The sequence below is a fragment of the Phodopus roborovskii genome, unplaced genomic scaffold, assembly GCF_943737965.1.
Source record: "Phodopus roborovskii unplaced genomic scaffold, PHOROB, whole genome shotgun sequence".
Lineage (NCBI taxonomy): Eukaryota > Metazoa > Chordata > Mammalia > Rodentia > Cricetidae > Phodopus > Phodopus roborovskii.
Genome location: NW_026125281.1, coordinates 18,091,260 through 18,116,164, shown reverse-complemented (window position 1 = coordinate 18,116,164; position 24,905 = coordinate 18,091,260). Strand labels below are relative to the sequence as shown.

At 39.1% G+C, this 24,905-nt stretch overlaps 1 protein-coding gene across 2 annotated transcripts in view; it reads right to left on the bottom strand.

Annotated features, from left to right (window-relative positions):
• Positions 1–951: 951 nt before the first annotated feature.
• The window catches only part of Atp6v1h (ATPase H+ transporting V1 subunit H), a 71,008-nt gene continuing 47,054 nt past the window's right edge, over positions 952–24,905 (bottom strand). For both annotated transcript variants that reach the window (XM_051197752.1, XM_051197761.1), the window contains 3 exons: positions 23,506–23,607; positions 20,068–20,181; positions 952–1,289 (listed from right to left, as the gene is read on the bottom strand). In XM_051197752.1, coding sequence (XP_051053709.1) covers positions 1,229–1,289; positions 20,068–20,181; positions 23,506–23,607 — 277 coding nt within the window. In that variant the 3' untranslated portion in view covers positions 952–1,228. The remainder of the gene's footprint in view (positions 1,290–20,067; positions 20,182–23,505; positions 23,608–24,905) is intronic.

Sequence of the window (24,905 nt, the reverse complement as noted above, 5' to 3'; positions counted from 1 at the left end):
TATAACTAATATAGTGTTTGTATGTTTATTTGGAGCTGAAGGGTGGCAGGACCTGGTGGGACAAGAAACACCAGCAACACCTGAGTATTTCAAAGAGTAGGTCTCTGAGTCTTGTGCTTACTTTTAAGCTCTTTTCTGTTGGTTTACCTTGTTCAACTTCAATGTAATGAGTTTTATCTTATAGTTTAGCTTGCTAAAAAACCAAACATCTTTTTATAGTCTAAAAGAAATAAAATATGCAAAGTCTAACAAAAATTCAATCAGATTAATTACATGGTCATTTATTGTGTAACAGACTGCATATACATGATAATCCCATAAAATCACAATGGAGCTAAAATGTCTTACACAGAGAGATGTTATAGCTGTCTTGATTAATACAGCACATGGCCTTGCTCACCTATGATGCCCCATAACAAGAGTGAAATGCTGACTCATAGTAGTGTAAAATTGCAACACAATTATGTACAGTACACAAAACTGATAGTGGTTAGCAAACAACAATAGTACCTATTTATTTGCTATTTTTGTCACTATATTAAAGTATATTCCTTCTACTTATTATCATCTTTCACTGTCTCCATTGCAACAAGAAGCCAGGTCAAGAGACTTATTTTGACCATGCAAGTGAAAATGTGATGTTTGCACAATAACTAATTGCCTAAAGATGTTATTTCTCAGGACATACATTTTATTACGTGATGAAATGCCATATAGGTGGAGAGAGGGAGGGAAGGATGGAGGGATGGAGAGAGGCAGAGAGAGGGAGAGAGAGAGAGAGAGAGAGAGAGAGAGAGAGAGAGAGAGAGAGAGAGAGAAACAATGATCATTTCAAAACATTTACTTCCCATCATTACTTGGGAACAATTCTCCTAATTTTGATATGAAATAGAATAATAAAATCCTTTTATTAAAAGTCCACATAAGAAATAACCAAAATGAAAGAACATATTTGGAGTGAGAATCCTTTAATTATATTTATTTCCAGAAAACAATAAATACAGAAATTATAAGCAGTGTAAGTAACAGTAACATTTCCCTAGATACAGACAGCACCTACTTTTATACAACTTAACAAGCAAACACCTTTATTCCCCCAGGAATTACCATTGTGAAAGCTATACAACAGAAATGATCATTAAATTAAAAACTATTCATTTTTGACCCTAAGGACTGAGGTTCTCACTCCAGTGGTCCATCAGAGGTGCAGAAAAGCTGAGAGGTCAGCTCAGCTCCGGGCAGCAGCAGTCTGAGGCTGCTCTGACTGGAGCTGTTTGCCAAGATATTCCCTAGAAAACAAGAACATGATAGTATGGCAAATTAGAACTTCAATACAGAGAATCACTGTCAAGAATCAAAACTTATTAATAAAATAACCCCTTGAACCTATACTTTTCCATCTTTCAAAAGCTTACGTGCTACATGAATGCTACTTATTTCCACATACAAAAAGTTATGGCTCACACAGATAGTAATCTTCCCAAAATGTCATTGGGACGGATGACTTCTGCTTACATGAAGAACTTACTACTACATCTGCAATCTCAGTTTAGCAACAAACCTATGATTCCAAGGGGCTTCATACAGGAAAAACAAATTTCTTAGTGTTAGAAAATATACTCATGTATAACCTGAAGTGAACACAAGGGCAATGAAAATAAACCCTGACAATAAGATCAAGAGTCAGAACTCTCTTCACAGAAACATACTCTACTATGCCTTAAACCTAGACAAAGACCACAGGATTGAATTCACAGCTAGCACAAGGGCTAAGGAACAGTTTTCTCATTCTACAGATGGGACAAGTGACTTAGACTGATGGTCTCCAAACTGTTTAGATCCTTTAGAAATCTAACAGTTTGGTCATGGAGGTACAGCCTGCAATCACAGCACTCAGTAGGCTGAGGCAGAAAGACTGAGTTCAAAACCAGCTTGAGCTACATAAGTCATTTTTAGGTTATACATGAGAAAAGAAATTGAGCATGTACCTACAATATGTGTATAGCTTAAAATCACACATAGAAACCACTGAGACAGAATGTGTGGGTGTGTTCTTTACCCCCCACAAAACACCCTGTATGGTGGTTGTTGGATCACTTTGGGATCGGCACCTTCCTGAATGACACTGGTAGTGCAATATTAGGCTCAATAATTCTCAAGTGACATTCTGTCTGCTTTTGATCTCTTCGGTCATGTAAGCTTAGCTCATGAAACAACATGAAAGAAGGGAGCTGCAGCAGTCAAGTACTGCAATATTCTGTAAAGTAGCCAGGTAGTGGCCCAGGAGTGGCAGAAACAACTAAGAAAAACAGAAGTAAAAAGAAGGCAAGAGAGGCTTGAGAATTGAAGCTAAAGAACAGAAGTCGTCTGTTGAGTGTGAAGGACAAGAAACTAAAGGTCCTAGCTGTTGACAGAATTCTAGGTCAAGGATCTAGGGCACTTGTGGCTCAGGGAGTGGGCTAAGAACTCCAACTTCCTTGGCTGCACAAGAGTTTAACACCACCATGGGACTAAATGTTCCATAGCACAATTCAAAGCCGCAACATGAAGTGTCATGTGCTGATGCTTGCAGCTATTTGTGGTTGCCACCAACTGCTGCCAGAAACCAAGGGTGACAAAAACTTCTCCTCACTTGCCCCCCAATTCCCATGTGAGGAGAGTAAAGGACCCCAGCCAGCTGACTGTAGCAAAGTAAGAGAGTACTAAAATACAGCAAAGGCGAATTGTTCTGAGAAGCTCACACACAGCTTTCTCTTTGCTCCTTTCCTGTGCCCATTTGCCATCAGGCACAGATCCTTTCTTAAAAGAAGAAAAATCAATCTATCAATGCTTCCTTTCCTGTCTGCTGAGTTTTTGTTGTTCAGGATTTGGGGAGGGATTAGAACATGGCAGGATCTCATGAAAGCATCTGAGCCTTCTGAGCAATACTCCCTACCTCCATCCTGTACAAGGGCATGTTAATAGGTCTTCCCATGAGGGTCTCCTGTGGGTTGTTCTTAACTACTCTAATTTCAAAATAGCAAGGGACATGCCCAACCCAGAAGAAACAGACACAACACAATACAACATACATTCCATAAGACGTTATATCAGATAAGAAATACTGGAAAATTTTTTGTTCCTATATGGCTGTGATTAAATATGGTGAGATGAGCTACTGGGGTTCTACTTTTGAGGCTTCAAGAGGCCCAGGTTATATGAACCCTCATAACAGAAATGCCTTCACTATGTCAAAATTAAGTGTCATACCTTCACAGTATACTTAGTTGCTTAAAGGAATTTTGTTCTTTAAAAAAAGAAAACTTGAAGATACTATGAGTGTGGGTGTTTTACCTACATATAAGTCTGTATACTATGTGTGCCTGGTGCCTGTGGAGGCCAGAAGAAGTTGTTGGATCCTCTGGAACTTAAGTTATGAATGTTGTAAGCCACCATGTGGATGTGAGAATCAAATCCAGGTCTTCTAGAAGAGCAGCCAGTGCCCTAACTGCTGAGCTATCTCTCCAGGGATTGTACCAATTTTAAACACTAAACACAAAGCAAATTTCTAGGACTGTTTAAATTCAAAAAGTATGTACGGTACAGTCAAAGAATATTTCTACAATATTTTAAAGTCTCATCCCAGGAAAAGAAGTTTAAACATCACATCATCACCTGCTATATACTAAGTACTGGCCTAATTGCTTAACTCAGATTTGTCTCTACGTCTTTGGAGACAGTCTCACTATGTTGCCCAGTATAACCTCTTGATCCACCTAGCTGAAGCTAATGATGTACCCCTCATCACCCATCCTGTTGCACATTTTCTTTCTCTTCACAGAAATATCCATAAAGGATGCAGATAAGTCCCTATTTTTGGAGGTGAGTATCTATTAGATGATGGCAATGATAACTGTCATAAGCTTCAGATAACTAGTTAGTGATGAGAACTGTCTGTACTCAATCCTGTTTCATTTTACCATTCACAGTTCTATTTCATACTACAGTACCCAGCTCTCGTGAGCAGAGATATATTAGTGTAAAGCTATGAGAATGAAGGGCTTAAGAACCTCTTAACATGAAGCCTCACTATTTTCTTAAATAAATTTTCATAATCCATAGTTATTTCTTTTCCTAGTAGCTCCAACTTCAAAGATTAAAGGATTAGCAGAATCCCTAAAGAGGTAAGCCAGAAAAGTAAAAAGGCAATGATTCTGAAAAAAGCCTAATTATACCAAAATAGTCTCTAGAAATCTTAATAGACAAAACTGTGTACTTTAAAAGCCAGAAGGATTTTTATACCACAAAAACATGTTTAAGGTAATAAACTAAATATACTGATTTTATCATTATATAAACATGAACTGAAGATGGCAAGTCAATCAGAAACAAAATCAACCCTTAGAAAATTGATAAGGCAGTTCTAAGAGGAAAATTAACAGCTATAAAATCTATAATACAAACTAAAAAAGTCCTTAAATAAGTAACTTAAGGATGTACCTCAAGTTCCTACAAAAACAAGAACCCAAATCTAAAAGCAATAGATAGGAAGGACAGGAAGATCAGAGCAGGAATTAATAAAATGGAGAATAAAAGAATAATTATATAAAGAGAAGAGGAGGCTCTTTGGAGAGGAAGAAAAATAAGAATCAAGATTGTCAAATCCCTGGCCAAACTGACCAAAGGAAAGAGAAAGTCCAAACTAAGAAATTAGGCATAAAGGGGGCCATTACTACAGATTTCAGTGAAATGGAAAGAAATCTTAGGAAGAACTTTGAAAATATAAAGCAAACAATAAAGTAAAATGGAATGCACAAATGAATGAATAAAGGCCTAGACATATATAACCTACGAAAATTAAAGATGAAAACAACTTAGGTCCACAATGAGAAATGACACTGAAGCAGAAATTAAAAGTACAGGACTACATAGACTCACTGCTTAGTTCTACCACACATCAGTAAAATTCCAGGGTATAAAATGACATACAAATGGACAATTGATATTTTTAAAGTGGTCTACATTTTTACAGTCACAAAGAAAATGCAAATTAAAGTATTCTAAGATTGTTACTCCAAGTGCAATGGCTTTCATCAAAACAAACAAACAAACAAACAGGGATGACAAATGGGAGTGAGGAGGGAGGGTTGGTGGGCGTGTGAAACAGATATAACCACTAACAACTCAGTAAGGAAGCTTCTCAGAAGCAGAACCACTGTATGACTCAGCCACATTACTGAGGATAGATTCAAAGTTCTCTACCTCCTACCAGAGACTATTTCTGCTCTATCCACAATAGCAAGGAAATGGAAAATTCAAATTTGCTAAATCTATACAATATTATTTTATTTAGCAGCAAAGAAATTAAAACTTTCATAAAAATAGATTCATCTGAAAAAGTAAAGTAACCCATACTCAGAAAGATAAATACTTCATGTGTTCCCTCCTATGTATATCCTAGCTTCCAATTTATGTATGTATAAACATGTAGGTATGAGTCTCATACATGTCATGAAATCAGAAGACAGGAGACAGAAATGCTTTGAGGAAGAGTGATAGAACACACATGACAAAAGAAAACAGTTGTATCAGTGTAGAAGCATACAGGAGAGGGAGGAAGGGGAGAAAGTGGGGTAAAGAAAAATCAACAAAAAAAAAATAATGCATAAAATGCCATAATCAGGGCGCATGCCCTTTCCTGCAGCAAAGAAGCAGGTGTATGTTTCCTTGTCCACCACAGGATACACAGCCAAGCTTTCCTCCCCAAACCTAACTAGGGACACAGCAGTAAGCTGAGCTGCCAGAATACTGGACCCTTGAGTCCTTCTAATTCTGGAACTATACTTTAGTTGCTTCTGTGGGTTTTTCTGTGATGTACTTGATCCCTCTTGGACAAGCCTATATTTTCTTTTTGCATTTAATAAACAACTTTTATTTTATGTCTATAACTTGTTACATACATATGCTCTCACTTAACATGACATAAAGGTAAATAACTCCTACTAACCATTTCAAGTAGATTAGATAACTTCTTTTATTACTGCATAAAGCTTCAAAGTTATAATTTTTTTGGTTTGTTTTGTTTTTTTGTTTGTTTGTTTTTTGAGACAGGGTTTCTCTGTATTGCTTTGGAGACTGTCCTAGAACTAGCTCTGCAGTCCAGGCTGGCCTCGGAACTCACACAGATTCACCTGCTGCTGCCTCCTGAGTGCTGGGATTAAAGGCATGTGCCATCAATGCCCAGCTCAAACTTACAATTTTACTTTAAGAAAATAAATAGTCCCTGCCCTGCCTATGCCCCAAGAGCCCCTCCTCCCCATCACTTTATTGCCTCCCACTCCACCAGAAGCCAGGCATTCTGAACTCCAGATTGGTGCCTAGCCCAACTGTCATCAGAGAGTCTTCATTAGCAACTAATGGAAACGGATGCAGAGACCCACCACCAAACATTAGGCAGAGCTTGGTGAACCCTGTTGAAGAGAGGGAGAAAGGACTATAGAGGCCAGGGGCTCACAGAGACTGAAACAACAACCAGGGAGCTGCACGGGACTGCCTAGGCCCTCTACACAGGAATTACAGTTGTTTGGCTTGGTCTTCATGTGGGACTCCTACCAGTGGGAGCAGGGGCTGTCTCTGACTCTTCTGCTGGCCTCTGGGACCCTATTCCTCATACTGGCTTGCCTTACCCAGCCTTAGTACAAGGGGAGGTGCTTAGTCTTACTGCAACTTGATGTGCCATGTTTGGTTGATATCCATGGGAAGCCTGCCCTTTTCTGATTAGAAACAGATGGGGGGTGTACAAGGAATGTGGGGGGGGAGTGGGAGGGGAGAGGGAGAGGAACTGTGGTTAGGATGAAAAATAAATTAAAAAAAAAAGAACTAGTCCCTATATTTATCAGCACAAAAATTCTACCTTTATACAGTAACCATTTTTAAAGTATGTATTTAAGTTTTTGTTGTTGTTGTTGTTTTGGTTTGGTTTTTTTTGGGGGGGGTCTTTTGAGACAGTTTCTCTGTGTTGCCCTGAGTGTCCTGGAACTCACTCACTCTGTAGACCAGGCTGGCCTCAAACTCAAAGAGCTCTGCCTGCCTCTGCCTCCTGTGAGCTGGAATTAAAGGCACGTACTACCATGCCCAGCAATATTTAAATCTAAAGTACTCAAAAAGAAAACTTTAATATATAATGATAGTAAGTCAGCAATACTGAAGTAAAATCTGGTTACAATTATGACCAGGGAAATTTCAAGATAAGACACTATGTAAGGAACAGACTGTATTAACATATATTTCTGAAAAGATCTCTTGCATTCAAAGAGAATAAACTTTTTCCAGACCTTGTAATCTAGTTAATAATATGCCTTGACATCTAAGACTATATACTTAACCTCTGCTATCTTACTGTGTACTCTGCTTGTTTAAGTTTAACCTGCCCATAAAAGAACAGTATAACCAACCTCACTATCCCTTGGATTTCTCGTGCAATCGCCTTTTACAACCTATGCTAAATGCATAGCTTTAACCTTAAGTTATACATTTTTCCACGTCCCTGACCCAGAGTAATGTATGTGTGTATATACATGCTGTGGTGATCACTTGAAGAGAGTAGTCAACTGTCAGAAAGCCAGCTTATACAACAGATAGCCAATAGATGTCGGGAGCAACATGTGGATGTAAGTTCACATCCTATAAGTTGACATTACCTGTTTATAGTTTTAAATGCTGTTCTGGGTCAGGTGGGTCAGTCAAATAAGTTCTTCCCTGGTAAAACTGTTCAAAATTTCTGTAAACAATCTCTCATCCATTTCCCATACTGTGTTTTGTGCAATGTTCAAAAGCCTTTTGTTAGAGACAGGCACAACAGACTTTGGAGATAAAGTTACTTTCACTTTCAGAGGTTATAGAATCATTATCCTAAAGGAAATGGGGATGGAAAGACATCTCTTTCCATCAACAAAGAGTCGGGAACAGCAGGAGAAGATTAAAAGGGGGCAAAAAAAAGAGAGAAGGTCAGGCAATCAACCTACTGGGGCTGACCCATTAGTCCCCATTAGTTCTCAGGCCTTGGGAAAGCAACTCTTGATTATTGAGCAAGACCTGCATGCAGGCAACCTTCTGCACTAAAGTCAGGGTGTGGGAAAAACAAATAAGAGGGAGGAGACAAAATAACACACAATAGTTGATGATGATAAAATCACTCAGAAACCGCAGACACAGTAGACGCAACTGAAATAAGAATGGCATGGATTTGAGAAAGGGAATGGAGATGCAGGGGTTAAACAGTCAGGTGGGTGATGACAACATGAGAAAGCAGGCAGAGGTGGCAGCTCCACAGCTACAACACCTACACAAAAAGTATCTGGAAAGCCTTGGGTAAGGGTAGGTACAAGCAACCACACACACAATATTCCAGGAATGTCTTAATAAAGAAGTGACAATACATCTGTAATGTGGGAAACACAGACCTGGGTTCAAAGCCACCACCCTCAGTCTAAGAATGCAGGTAACCATCTAATGTCCTTATGCCCAGGCTTCCTGTCAACGACTATGAGAAGCAAAGATGAGGGTAAAGGCTATTATTCCAGGCAGATGTATCTTGTTAATGGTAATTTTGCCCTTCCCAATGCCTGGAACAGGACTGTCACCAATCCTCACAGGTGACAGGGATTGAGGAATGCTATCATTTCCAACCCTCAAACTGCAAGTTTGAACACAAAAGTTAAACTATTTAGTTATGAAGAAAACAATATTCAGTGTGAACCAATCCCAATTTACAAATACATTTTAATGAATATATATTTTCTAAAAAGTACTACAGACAGCAGGTGTTTCATCTACTAAAATTACTGGGAAAGAATCTGCTCATTTACCTGCAACAGTTAAACTTCTACCTTAAGACAGATGATAACACAAGTGCCCATTATCCACCAGACGAGCCCTCCATCCCTACCTCCATGAAGCTCTTATGAATAGATACCCACCGTGGCTTTCTTGAACTTGAACTTGATACTATCCCTAACATGCTTCGACCCTGATTGCCAAGGACCTAGTCTATGTCAGCAGCAGCACTCATGTTTCCAGGGCCCATGCACACTCACTCCTGAGGCCCCACCCCGGCCCCGCCCTGTCATGTCTCCTCATGCTGCTGGCTTAAAAGCCCTTTTTACACACTCCTTTCTTTTGCTTCCCTAATATCACATTACTGGTTTTTCTCAAAATTTCCTGTCACTCTCTTTAGCGTCTACCACTCTTTCAATGTAATACTGTCCTCATTGGCTTGCCAACATGGCACAAGCTAGATTTATCTGGGAAGGAACCTCAACTGAGAGCCTCCATCAGACTGACCTATGCATAAGTCTGTAGGGGAATTCTCTTGATTGATGATTGCTATGGGAGGGCCCAGCGCGCTGTGGATTGTGGAAGAAAGCAGCAAGCCAGTGAGCAGCATTCCTCCATAATCTCTGGTTTAGTCCCTGCCTCCAGATTCCTGCCCTCAGTCATAGAGTATGAACAACCTGAGAGTTACAAGATAAAATAGACACTTGCTCCCCAAGTTGCTGGCTGAACAAGCCACGAGGAACAAACCGGGAAGCAGTGCCCCTCCCTGGCCTCTGCATCAGCTCCTGTCTCCAGTTTCCTGCCCTGACTCCTTCCATGAGGAACAACGATGTGGAAGATTAAGCCAAACAGACCCTCTTCTCCCTGAGTTACTTTTGGTCATGGTGTTAATCACAACATTAGAAACTCTAAGGCAGCCCCAAAAACCTGGCTGGTTCACCAAGGTGGATGACCATTACTCGGTCTATCGCAGGTTCAATTCCTGGAGTAGACCTGCCTCACAGGAGAAACACTGGATTGTCAGCTGAACATTTTTTTTTATCTCCCCTCTCCCCAACCTCACAGCCCTGCACTTGCTTCTTAGTCTCCACACTGTAAGTAATTTCCTTTACTGTGAACTGTCTTGACCCATTGTTGGGCCCCAGATAAGAGCCAAATAATATGGACTAAAGGCCTCCAAAAGTGTAATCCAAACAGCCTTTTTTCCTACAAACTGTGTTGGGTGTTCTGTCACAGCAGGGGAGAGCTGGCGTACACAGACTACCTTTCCATAGGGTAATGTAGACAGTAGGCTAAATAGATTCACTTCACTATTTTTCTTTGTTTAGATGTGTTTTCTCTGGGGGTTTGTACTGGTGGCCCAATTTCGTTTCTTCTCTAAATCACACAGTACAAGACATTTCTTCTGTTCTGCTCCTACACTGCAGACATGGACCACGAGGTGGCAGAAGGCAGGAAGCATCCTTTCCTTGTGGTTTATCCACTCTTCTCGTGTCAGCCGCTGCTTAAGGCCTTGCATAGACTATCTCCTCAGGAATTTTGTCCTGTACAGTGCAGGGCTATCTTAACTCTCCCCCAAGTCTCTAAGGAATCTCAGGGAAGAAATATGTAGTAATAGTTTAGAGAACCCAATTTCTTAAACTGTGAATGGGGGTCTTGTTACAGAATGTGGGGTTATGTTACAGAACGTGGAGGTCATGAAAAATTTGTTAACACAAAGAGGATTCTAAATGCCAAATATCAAAAGTGAACTCAAAATCGAAGGCACAATGTGCCAGAGTTTCTGCACACAGAGCATCACACTGCACTGTCAGCAATGAAATGCAAAGAACACTGCAGCTCAAATTTGAGACTGCTGTACATTGTGAACTATGGGGTTTCACTGTACATACAAAATTTACTATTCTTATAGAATACAATTATAGAACACAAATCTGTTAATATTTTCCTACCATTCCTTATCATATAACTATCAAAGTAGTAAATCTTTGAATATACTCTTGGGGCAAAAGACACTAATAAGTAGAAGTGTTTAAGAAGCCCTGGTCTAGAACAAGGCTTGACACAAAATAAGCAGGCCAACATGTCTCAGAGGTCAGGAAACTACCTAGGACAGAGTTTCAACTATGTCTGTATAATTCCATTCACAGATGAGGGAGGCAGAATATAGCCAAACTGTTACAGTGTTTATTTTACAAGCAGCTATTTGGGTTGCTAACTTGAGTTTCACACAAAAATAAATAAATAATAATAAAAATAAATTGTGGCTTTGATTAAAACAGAATTTCCAACAGTCCCTGTAGTGTTTCTAAACATACACCTTTGACGTTCTGTATAAGTATTTATGGGAAGTGCTGATCTCAGCACTGACGCTTACAAAATCAAAACACTCACCAATTCTGAAAAATGCTGAACAACCTCCATGTCCCACAGTAGCAAATATGCAGCCAAGATTTAGTATCATTTTATGTAAAAATTTAAAAGCATATCCATCTTTTAGTATGCAAATGTTCATCTTTAATAAATGGTAAGACCATATGCACACCAAAGAATCGTTTTAAAACAAACATCTTTATAGTTTATTATCAGTAAATATTTGACTGTATACCTACTTCATAAGCTGCTTGAGCAAAACAGTGCCATCGGTGGGCAGTTAAGAAGCTGTGGTCTATAGAAGGAAGCTGACATAACAAGTGTCCAATGCACTGTTAGTTAACAATTCACAATTCTTTGTTAGTGTTTATGGTTCTATTTCATTATAACAACTAGAACTTTGAGAGTAGGGCCAGAGAAGATGGCCCCTTCAAACCGCTTCTCACACAGAGGCAAGCACAAACAATACAAGTTTATAGTGTGTATCTTTATCATGATTACAAGTAGAGAGGCACAGGGATGTTTCCTGAACCAGAAGGAACTTGTGAGCCACTGATCACTAGGTGCTGACTTAGCTGAGGGCCGTGGGAACGTCCCCATTCTTAGAGTTACATGAAATGGGTTTATTACTCACGGACAGGAAGAGGAAACAACAAAAGCCTAGAATTTACAATAAACATCTCCAAGGCTCTGGAAGGCTGCCTGGGCAGTCTCAACTGCACATGTCTATGTGTCTTATTTGTACCACGGCTGAAGGAGTTAGGATATAGCTTCCCTCTATCTGATACTGACCAGCCCAGCCTGAAAACAAGAATTTCACCTTATTTCTATTGCTCCCTCTCTTCTAACATGGAAACCCCGTTTACTAGACAGCGGGAAGGGAAGTAGGAGAAAATTCTCCCTAGCTATGGATGTCAATTGCCTGGCCACTCTTGCTGCCTTCACAGTCGAGATTCTTTACCAAGCAATCGCACTGTCTCAGGCTAGAATTCAGTTTCCTGTGTGCTGAATACAAACTGCTGATTATATCAATAAAAACTAAAGCCCCAATGGATACTTCCAACCTTTAAAGAAAAAAATTCACTAGGGTAAAAATAAAAAATCAATGTATGCCAAAATAAATGAGCAAGAGCCCACTGCTGTCGATCTTAAAGCAGCTTCTAAAAGGTCACTTTCTCATTACAAGGGGGCAAATCTAACAGATACCACCATTAACACAAGACTAAAGTAAACATCTCCAGCAATGGGGCAAAGTGAGGCAGGTGCTTCTTCCTTCAAAGCCCTCCAATGCAGTTCATGTCAAAAGGTCACAACCAGAATCTATTAGAAAGGAAACAGCATCATATTGGGAGCCCTCAGCAAAGCGCTTACTTCCCGTCTTTGCTTCAATGTGAAGAAGCCTAAGAACTTACTATGGGCGCAGCTCAGCTGGTGGAGGACTAGCCTAGCACACATCAAGTCCTGCTTTCAATACCCAGGGCTCTATAAATTAGGCCAAAGGTACACACCTCTAATCCCAACACCTGAGTTACAGACAGGAGGATCAGAAGTTCAAAGCCATCCTTGCAATATAGTAAGCTCAAGGCCAGCCTGGGATATATGAGACTCTCAAAACACAAAGGAAAAAGGAACAAAGGAAACCAAGTAAGAAACATGCCAACAAAATGCAATGTATAATCCTGGACTACATAAACAAAAATACTTGCCAGTACATAGCAGACAGGGAATTTTAATACAGTCTATATGTTACATCACCATGTCACAGTATTAAAGTGAATATCTGAGTATTCCAACCTTAAGTGTTTAGGGTTGGCAGATCATACTGAGGTGTGCTACTCTCAAAAGTACTCCCCAAAAGAGGACACACAAATATAGTCCAATTGTTACCACTGGTGGCTTTAGATGAAAAGCATTTTGTTTAGTTCACTGGACCATTCCTGATGAAACGATTTCTAATTAAGAAGACATGGTCTCATAAGGAAACTTTTCTCTTTCACACTTTCCTTGCCATTGTAATTCCACCTTGCAGTTGAGAGCAGGCACACTGAAGGACCCTGGTTCTTAAGAGCACACTGAACTGTGGGAGCTCAAGATTTGACATACCAAGTTCATTACACAAAAACAGAGAAATCTCTCACTTACTAAAATGTCCTAAAAATAAAGTGACATTCAGATGACTGTAATTGCACTTAATCTTTCTGACCTAAGACAATGTCCATGATGTCATAGGTGGTCCTTAGCTGGGAGTCAGCTGCTCCCATTCTCCAAGCTTGGCGGTGGTGACATTCCTGTGATATTCTCCCTATACTCCTCCTCACCCTCCCACTCATGCCCTAACCCACACAACTTGGTCCAAGTACTGCCTCCTCCAACATGGTTCCAACGTTACTCTGACACCTGGACATCTGTCACAGGCATTGTCCTGTGTGCCTTTTTATTTTCTACTGCATATTTCTCTGCATATTCCACATTACCTGACAAACATTTCTGCCCATGTCTAAAATAAAGCACCAATTAGAGGCAAACATAAATTCTCCCTCAGATCTTTAACTGAGAACGGAACTGAATACAGATGGGCACAATGGCATGCAAACTAAACACTAAAATGTTTCATAAGACATTTATGGGATATTTAGCAAAGCAGGGGGAGGGGGAGCTTGTTCAACAGCTGGCATTTCTGACATGCACCTTCCTTTTGCTTAAGCCTATACAGAAAGTAAGACTAGTGTGATTTCCAGTGGCCCAAGAAGGAACTGCAAGCAGCTGTTTTTCCACCCAAACGTATTTTCTTTTTCCAGTTCTCAGTATGGAACCCAGGAATCTTTTCATGCTCAACAAGTGTGCCACTCCTGCACTACATCCCCAGCTATGGTGACAGCTTAAACAATCTGGGTCACAGAAACCTATCTCTCATGAAAACCTCTCACCCTAAATTCATCCTCTCAAATCCTTTCAAATAAGTAAAACAAATTGTTTCTCTCCTCCTTCATATTAAATGAACCTTTTCTTTGTCTAAGTTGTACTGATTCTTCCAAACACAGATCCAAAAATCTACTGGCTGATAAGTTGATCTTAATCAAAACAACACAAGCCAGACCTTATTCCTTGGTTGCAGGGACCCATGTGTAAAATTCTGTGTTCAAATTTGTGCTTAATTATAAAATGCACACAGGCTCCTATCCTTCAGGACTTTGTCACAATGCTCCCTATTTATTTCTTCACTACAGGAGCTGGTATTTGAGGGAAGGGGGAATCTAAGATATATGTTATATTAGTATTGCCAATCAATTGTAACTTGTCATACAGTGTTAGAGAAACTGAAGAATAAAGATTCAAGAAAAATTTCTGAGTAGAAAAGAAGAAATAAGTTAACAAGATTTGATTGTGATAGAAACAAACAAAGAGCCCCTAGTTACTTGAAAATGGTTAAATTTTCACATAGCAATGCTTGGAATCAAACTTTGGACCTTGTGCATGCTAGAAAAACACTCTACTCTTAAACTACCTCTCCAATCCTCACTTACTTTATTTCACTTTAGTTTTAGTTTTGATTTGTGTTTGTATGAGAGACTGTGTGGTCTACTGTCATAATAAAGTCTAAGAATGAAGTCATGTGAGAATTCTGAGTGCTTGAGAGAAAACTCTAAGAAAACAAGACAAACCTCAATTTCTTCAAAGCACAGAATTGTTTTTGGAATGTGTTTTCATGCTCCTCCCAGGTGTAGCAGGTAGGAGTGAGTTTGCTTCAGCTGTTGTTATTCATATGCCTATATGGAAACACACGTTCTTACCATGTGTGGCTTATCTTTGTGACTGTACACATTACTTAAGTGATTCTTCTTTTCTTAGCTTTCAAGAGTATAAATTATTGGATGCTCTAAATACAGTGGACTACTGCATGAAACTTCAGACCATCTCATTTTTAGGCCTCACTCTCCCAGATTCATACCACTAACTAGAGCAATAAACACGCTATGTGTTTGTATGTATCTGTGTGTCTGCACATATATGTATATAAGGATACATGCAGTGGAGGTAAAGGTTTAAAGGTTGTCTTCCTCAATCACTTCTGCATGTGAGTTTTTGACACAGGCTCTTTCATTGAACCTGGAAGCCACCAATTTGGTTAGGCTAGCAGACTAGCAAAACCTAGGATCTACCACCTCAGCCCTAGAATTATAGGTTGCCATTCCCCCAGCTTTTACATGAGTTCTGGGAATTCAAACTTAGGTCCTCCTGTTTATCAAGTAAGCCATCTCTCTATTCCTGTATTTTTAAAATCACAAAATATATGATACTGAAGACACTTCAAGGTTCCACCCCTGAAAACGTCACAAAGATAACATAGAAAACTCTATATATCCATAAAGAGACCATAGTTTCTAAATAAATTCTAAAAATTAACTGGTTCAATTATTCATATGGATGTGTTTAGGAAAAAGAAATGTTCCAGAAGTGGGAGGGAGATAAGAAAGGAGAGTACAAGGAAGAATACGGTCAAAATGTGTTAAATACATATATCAAGTTGTCAAAGAATAAAAATTTATTTCTAAAACTATCCTATGGAATCCCTTGGTAATGTGATTATTAATGTTTAAGTATCTGTTTTTCCCTTTTCAGTTCATAACTACTTTAACCACTATAATCATAGAACAAAACCTTAGCTTGGTAAATTTATTACATTAATTTTCCTACACATATAAAAGATCTAAAGAGGAAAACGCTCAGAATTTATTCTGCTTGAGGAAAGGCTAGAAGATCATTTAGAAACACAAACAGAATTCTACAGGAGATCCTCTACCTACAAAATTCAGTGTTTCTTTCCTGAAGTCCTGAGCTGTCCATATGCACACACTGTTGCTTCTGAATTAGAAGATTACATCTAAAATCATTCTGTAGAAGAAAAATGGTGACATTTTATGTTAAACTGGGAGTATGAATAACAGTACATACTAAAGTTCTCTAGAATCAATGTTCATTCTTATACACTTTTGGCAAATCTATGTAACTCACCAGTGCTGAAAAGAACCAAGTATGCATCAAGAGCGCAACTGTGGAGATGGATTCTGAGGTGCAGGTGTCAGCTGTACAGACTGCCTGCACCAAACCTCCTGAGCTGAGGGGCTCCCTGTGTACCAGCCATCGTTCTTGCCCTCAGCCAAGGACCTATTCGTCCTTAGCGCCATGTACACTTGGGGACCTTGTCATCTACCACTCTACTCCATATAGATGTCAAATGGAAGGGAGAAAATTAACTTTTCTAAGACTTTCAAAGAAGTAATTTCAAAATCAATCAAAACACTGAAAAAAAAATTAAGTTTTTTCATATGATGCATAATTCTATATTTCATGTTATATAAACTCAAATCTAAATCTACATTATTAAGAAACTTAAAATTTAATTTCTTAAAATGGATTCTAAATCAAGATTCATGGCCAATCCCATGATTTTATAAATACCTAATTTATACTTTAAATGCAAGTTTGAAATTGTACTTAAAATATTTTAATTTATTACAGAAACAAAGTTTTTACTTCGTGTAAATGTAAACAATTTCAAGAGAACGTTACAATTTAAAATTAATAAACATTATGTAAAACAACAGAGTCTAATTTTAGCTTAAAAAAAGGAAAGGAAGACAGACACGATATACAGTTAGACAAAACACCCCTCCTCCCACCCCCCAAAAAAGAAACCCTACCAGTCAAGAGTGCTTGTGCCTACAATCCCAGCACTTAGGAACGGAACCAGAATTACACTAAGTTCATGGCCAGCCAGTCTGGACTACACACTAAGTTCCACACTATTCTAGGTTACAGAACAAAATCCTGTCTCAAAAAGCAAAACAAAGCAACCTCCTGCCTCTTCTAAGTAGATAGAAAGGCAGCCTATACCAGCAGTTATAACCACAATGCATATGGACATTAAACCAAGACATGCATCCAGTCTGGTCTCACATACTGGAGAAAGCCTTTACAGAAGGCTTACTTTCCATGTGATTAATCTGACAAATAAATACACTGTCATTACTTCAGTAACTTATTTTCTGATATAGTCATCCACGAAAATGTAAAAGCTCTGCCAGACAGTGTTAGCGCATGCCTTTGATCCTAGCACTTGGGAAGCAGAGGCAGGTGAGTTCAAGGCTAGCCTGATCTACATAGTGAGTTCCAAGATAGCCACAACTGTTTTCACACAGAAAAACCCTGTCTCAAAAAACAAAAACACAAAACAAACTAACAACAACAAAAAGTAAAGGTTGCATAGGTCACAAATGAATTCTAAACTTACTATAAAAATCTTTCTACAAAGAAAGTACAGAAAATACTAACACTAAGCTCCAACTCACCAGCATAAAAACAGATTGTCACATGCTGAAGGAGGATAAAAGGATATTCTCATCAGCTACTCGGTGAGACAAAAACCAGTGTCTATCTATAGAGTCACAAACATAATTCAGACATGAACAACATACCATACACAAGGGGAAATTTTTTTCTCAATGTATGGTCATTTAACAAAATCCTCAACCAAAAAATTTTTCTCTACTGTCAAAGGATAAAGTCAGCATTCTGTTATATATGTCATATATACTTTTTTTTATGCCAGGAGAGAACATTTAAGTAAACAGCACCCCTCCCCCAAAGAAAAATACTATGCTTAAGAACATTTAATAGGAGGACAATTAAAAGTAATTTTTAAAAAATTAATAAAACAAGAAAACCACTATGGCTCTCTATTTTTTAAAGGAGATAAACTAAACTTATTTTTACAGAAACTTTATAAAAAACATCTAGGAAGTAAGCTCATAGTCACAATAGCCTCCAACTGTATTAAATGTGAACATTCGTCAAGCTAATTCCTTAAGACATTAAATTCCCAATGTTGAAAACCCTAACTCAGAAAACAGTAACACAGGAGAGGAACCCAGTGAAGCCCACTCATGTTTTAGTGACACCCAAGGTTTTATCTCCCCACTGAGTTGATCTGAGGCTACTCTGGAGGGTCTCTACTTTGCTCAGGCTCTCCTTGCACAAAAGACAGGAAGAGTAGGAGCATTTCAGTCCACCATATACTGCTAGCACCAGCTCCAGTATCTTAAGTAACCCAAACAACCTTCTTTTCATACTTAAATCATGCAAGATCCATTCTTCCCAAAGGAGTCAATGAGAATGATTTTTTTTTTTTTTTTTTTTTTGAACTATGAACCCAATGTCGCCATTCCCCAATTAAAAAATAAAAAACAAAATGTTAGTAAGGTCAGTTGTGGTAACACATGCCACTAATCCCAGCACTTGTGAAGAAGAGGCAGGTAGATCTCTCTAAATGCAATGCCAGCCTGGTTTACAAAATGAGTGTCAGGCCAGCCAGGGCTACATTTAATAAGATCTGTCTCAAAAAACAAACAAACAAACAGGCTAGAGAGATGGCTGGGTTCCCAGGATGCACATGGCAGCTCACAATCCACAGAAACTCCAGTTTGAGGGTTTTGACACTCTCTTCTGACATCTGTGGGTACTACATGTACATACATGCTGGTAAAACTCAAAACAAAAATGAATAAATCTTTAAAAAAAAAAAAACCTTTTCAATGGTTTGCAATTCTCCTAAGTCTCAAACATCAGCATACAAGACATGCTGCAATTGTCCCCTAATTTGTGCTTCCTCTGTACCTTCAAGTTACATCCTTAGTCTTAATAAAAATATATAGCACCCCAGTTTTCTCTTGGGGGAGCTGTCTGTGCCCTGAAGAGTATTTCCAGCCCCCAGTCTCTCCCTGCAATATCCCAGTACCACCCAGATACTGAAATCGTTCTCCATGCATTGCTTTAAACAAGCAGGCCCAGAGCTGCTTCCTGCATTTCCTGTCTCATTCCTTACACCTGAAATACCAACTAACCCCCAAAATCAGGCTGCATAGTTGGCTCCTTACCAAGGTCACCTCAGCATCTGGCCTGTTCAAAGAAGCTCATCTAAGTGCCCTTGGGTAAAGTTGCACCCCTTCCAGTCTATCTTCAAAAAGACCCTGCTGTATGCATGCATAGATGTTAGTGTTTATGGAAAAGCTGCTTATTGGCAGGACTGTTGAATTTAATACACGAGGTCATAGCAACACAACTAACTAGATATTCTCCTGTACTATACGTAACTGACCTGTTCTCATGTACCATTAATTCTTTCCTTTGGAAATACTGACCATATTTCTGTCAGTTCTAGGAGATTTACATTTGCTCCCTGTACTTTTAACAAATTATCTCCATCTAAAATACTCTTCAGTATGATACAACTACATGTTCTATTCCAAGTGTCTAACAGCCAACAAACAGCTAAAGCTAGCTGTTCCAAAAAGGAATCACCACTTGCTCTACCTAGCACTCCAAGGGTTCACCATTATGTTCACTCTTTAGAGGGAATACAGAAATATAATCTCAGTTTTAAAAATAAAAGGACAAGAAAAACACATGACTCTGAATACTTCAAAAACAAAACACTACAATGAATGAACCTGACCATGGCATTTGAGTCGATCAACATGCTTCCAGTGTCTTCCTGTGAGCAGATACAATGAAGTCTGGCTAACTTGACATTTTAGACACCTTGCAGAACTGGAGAGGAATCTACAGTCTAGCTGTGTCCCCTCAACTCGTTTTTGTCACAAGGACCTTTTCAGTTACAGCTGAAGGAAGTTTTGATATCAGTAGTTTGAACCTTTTTTAAGACCATTATTGCAGCTCATCTCTTTAAAATGATTTTTGCTCCATATTAGAAATATGTGTGTAGACATTTATCTGAAATCCCCAATAACTCACTGGGATACTTCCCTAAGAGCCCTTAAATAAACATGTGGCAATGCCCAGGGGAGAGATCGCAAGGCATACCAGTTGTGCACCATGAGCTTCTGCACGGCCAGCAGAGCATTGTAGCGGACCTGCTGGTCTTCATGGTGCATGTGGTTCATCACCAGCTGCTTTCCACCGAGCTGCTCAATAACCCTGCACAAGAGAAAAGACTTGTGAGGATGCCATTTCTTTCAAACTGATGCTAGTCACAAGTGAAAAGTCCAAATTGCAAATGCCCAAATGATTTCCAAAACCAAAGTTACAACTAACTAAGTACATCTCACGTCCCTCTCATTGAATTACAGACTGTGGTGGCTGAGTGAGCAGTCTGTCTGTACCGGTTTATCAATCTGCAGCTGATGAAACCTCTTGGGAAAGAGTAAGAAGTATATCCCTGGGGGCAGGACTGAGGTCTCCAAAGGCTTGTGCCAGCCCAGCGTACTGGCTCTGCCTCCAGCTTGTAGACTGGGGATGTGAGGTCTCATCTCTTTGCGGTCACGTCTTCCCTACACCATCATGGGCTCTAAACCTCTGAAACAGTGAGTCCAATTAAATGCTTTCTTTATAACATCATGGTGCTTTATCACAACAATAGACAAGTAGGAAATACACTGATGCTGTGTTTTACGTCCTACATGGATTAAAAAGAAACAGTTTAACACTTCCTGCTGCTCCAGGATGGGGGTCATGAAAATTATATTCTCACACACCACCGGTTGGGAGTCTGAATTAGTCTGTACTGTAATAACATTTTAAAACCTCATGAAAACTCACATTTTAGCTCCTTGCGTCTATTTCAGGGGATGGCAGGAAGTAATCCAAATGTGGAATGGTTCACTCTGTTTTCACAACAATGAAAACTCAGAACCCAAACAAATGTCAGTTTAAAAAGAAATGTAAAAGAAAGTAATAAAGCATGAGCTATACTGTGCCAATTTCCAAAGGACATAGATAGATAGGAGGAAGACTCTGGCTGTGTCTGTGGTGCTAAAGGCACTGCTGCTGGAACTCCAGTTTCCATGCTTTCCAAACTAGAATGCATAAGGGAAATTAATTGGGTTTGCTGTATAAAAACTATGTGCCACTACACAAATAATTTATTTGTATGTGCTATGCTAAACTTTGCATGAAGAGCTGTTGGCCTGATGTAAATTCTGTTTCTCAAGAGAGCAAGCATAAGTTCTCTGGATAAGGCTCTGAGGCTGATTATACTCTGCTGCCTGGTGAACACTCTTTCTTATCAGATGCTCATTTTCACAAGTTTCATTCCAATAAGGTGCAGAACCAGCTCATCACTGCTATATAATGAAGATATATACCAAAGACTTGGACATTAGTGTTTCGGTTTCCAGGCAGTATATAGTGATTTACCAGATCTTTAAAAATAATCTTATATATCCACAGTTATTTCTATTCACTCTAGCTCTGAGCAATGGCAGGATGTCCAAGATGGAAAACTGTTCAGGTTTTGATTTGGGCCTCCTTGAAAATCCCAGGACCAGCAGAGTGGTAAACAGCAGCTTGGAGCTTGTACAGGCCCTGCCCCAGAGTGCAATGCCCAGACCTAGCTCTGAGCAATGGCAGGATGTCTGAGATGGAGAATGGTTCATTTTCTGGATGGGGCCTCCTCGAAAAGTGTTTATGGTCCATGCTGTTGCCAGAGGCCATGTTGCTATATGTGGTCCATATTACAGCCAGGGTTGTGCTAGTGTAAATATGACCAATCTACTATTTGAATTTCCTGAGGACATTCTGTAGGGGGTGGGAGCTAGAGATGGAAACCAGGGCTCTGGTAAGCACATGCTCTGCCACTAAGCCCCACAGCCCAATGGCAATTATTAAATTTGTAATTTGGGAGCAATAACTGCCTGCTACGCTTCCTATGTAAATTCACAAAACAGGCTACTATTTAAAAGGATACCTTTTAACTACAAAAGCAGGTATGAAAATAACAAACATATACCAAGAACACCAAGAAAACAAGGCCCTCTAATTCAACATGATCAAAGCACATATGAACTCAGAGACCAAGGCAGCATGCATGGGGCTGCATGGGGCTGCACCAGGCCCTTGTGTATATATGATGGCTTCCAGTTTAGTGTTTTCATGGGATTCCTCAGTGTGCCAATGAGTGAGCCGGTTTCTGTGCCTTGTCTTGGGCTCTCTTCCTTCTGTTTGCTTGTACTGTCCAATTCCAGTCACATTAGTTTCTGTTGTATTTATTATATTTTATTTATTATCACCTTTAGAAGACTGCTAAGCTTTCTAGTGGGAGGGAGAGTAAGGGAGATCAGGGAGGGACACAGGGACAGGAAACTGTCATCAGGATGTATTTTGTGAGAAAATAATTTATTTTCAATAAAAGGGGAAAAATTCTTAAAGACAGTATCAATCATATAAAACAGGAGTAAGCAGCACTCCATGCCGGCACTTGTTAGGAACAGTGAAGGCTGCTTGAAGGGTCAGGAGGCAAGAAGCTGGATCTTTCCAATCAGACACATAACTGATTCCCTCCCTCTCTACTTCCTTTTGGTTTTTCTGAACTGGGACTCAAAAATTCAAGATCTTTTCTGGGATTCTTTTCACTGAACCAGCAGAAAATGTTCACTGCTTGTTTCTTATGGCTATCTAATACATGAGATAGCATTATTTTTGGTAATTACTTCTGTCATTTTGTGATATGACATATTTTAGCAGTTGTGACTACCTTAATAAGTTAAGCCTATCATCCAAATATCATTACCAAATGTGAGATACCAAAGCAATTTTCTAAGACTGCAATGAAATGGATATAATATGAAAGGTTATTCTACATCTTAAAAGATTATTTGTGAGGAAAAGAATGAGAACAAGAGAAAAAAAGATACAGAGGCTTTGTATGACATAAGAAAGTGCTTTGCATTGCTGAATGCAAATGGAAAGCTAGAGAACTTCCTGCTGACATTCTAGCCCAGGGAACATTGGGTATAAGCTGTCCACTGAGTGACTAATAAGATACTGAAAGCCTTCAGACTCTACTTTGCCAAATAATCATTTCCACTGCTCTGCCATCAATGTGTCAAAGTACATTTATTGTATAACCACACCTCAATATTTTGAAATGTAATTATATTAGTACATATCTACTATAACTTTTCCTTGCAGACTCTGTATTTACTTCTATGCTTTATAACTTGGCAGTGTCAACCTCTAATTCATTTCCACAATCATGAGTAATAGGGAAAAACACAGTGTTCACAAAATGGCTATAAAATTAAAGTTTGCAAACAAAGGAAACTTTTAATGAGAAATTTCTAATACTCTCACTGACAATTACACCAAAGTATTAATGCAAGTGTATTTATATTTTTATAGTATTCATTTTTAATTGAGTTCATGTACTTCATTAGTTTCTCTACCAAACTACTCTGACTTGGAAAAGAACTTTGATTGTTGCAAGAAAGCAAAACAAAACACAGGTTTGTCTTTCTCTTTTACCGTTTGCCCCGAGGATAATGCCGAACATATTCTCCAACATCATGAGCAGCAACAGCTAAGACTTGTGGATCATCTGATACCTCTAGAAGTTTTGTCAAGATTCTGTAATAAATTAAATCCAGAAATATCAAGTTGTGTATTTTTCTGCAGAGTACAATATAACATAGGTGTAATACAGATAGCTCTCTCAAAGCAAATTCTAGGGATTTCACCAACTAATGTCAACATTAGTACTTTTCAAACCTTTGTACATACAGCTTTATAAGCAATGCCATTTACATAAAAGTCCCCAAACATAACCTAAGACTAGATAGGCCACGGGCCTAGAGGAAAACCTACTACTATTACTCTATGGGAAGACGGCAATAAAATGAGTCCTAGTAACACACTGCTATACTAACAAATCAGTGCCTCACACAAACTGCATCAGAGGAGCTTCTTTCAGCTGTGGATGGAAATTAATACAGAGACCTGCAACTAACAGTGTGCAGAGAGTGAGAGACTTCAGAGCACGCAGCCCCAAATTGGATGTCTTCATCAAACCCCTCTCCTTAAGGCTCAGGAATCTATGGGGAAAGACTCAAAGAAACAGAGGTGATGTGACTCCAAAGAAAATGGTGTCTTCCAGACCCAGGACTAATGTCCTGTGAACTCACAGAGACTGTAGCAACTTAAGACCTGTACAGGTATAAGCCAGACAGCGTACCAGCAAAGAGAGGTAGGAGGGCACAAGGAGCCCCGCTCCTCATCAAGACCCTAACTGCAACCGTTACCTCCCGGCAAAGGGAAAATCAGTTTTCTCCACAGCACGTTCTAGGTCATGTCTCTATCACAGCAATAGAACCTAAGACAGACAGACAGACGGACGGACGGACACACACACACACACACACACACACACATTTTTAAAGTCTTCCTTTTTTATAAGATGTTCAAGTATTATTATCCCTTAAAATTGTCATTTAAAGGAGAGCTCAAGAAATGATTGGATGGGAGAGAAGATCCTTCCAGGGAAGAACACTCTAATTGGTTGTCCAATGCCAAACAGTCAGTCCTGAAAATACACCTAATAACATTATAAGACTGAACAGGTTATATTTGGAAATATATATCTATATAATTTTATGCATGCATAACAATTATTGTTATAACTAATAAAATTATACTGTATGTTATATTTTTATATATAGATTTATATATAACAAAGATGCCATGAATTTCAAGGAGTGGAGGGTTGTATATGGGAGGGTTTGGAGGAAGGAGCAGAAGGACATAATTATATCATCATCTTAAGAAAACCATGTTTTTTAAAGAGACGGCTCAGTGGTTAAGAGCACTTACTGCTCTTGCAGAGGACTGGAGTTTGGTTCCCAGCACCCACCCACATAGTGACTCACAAG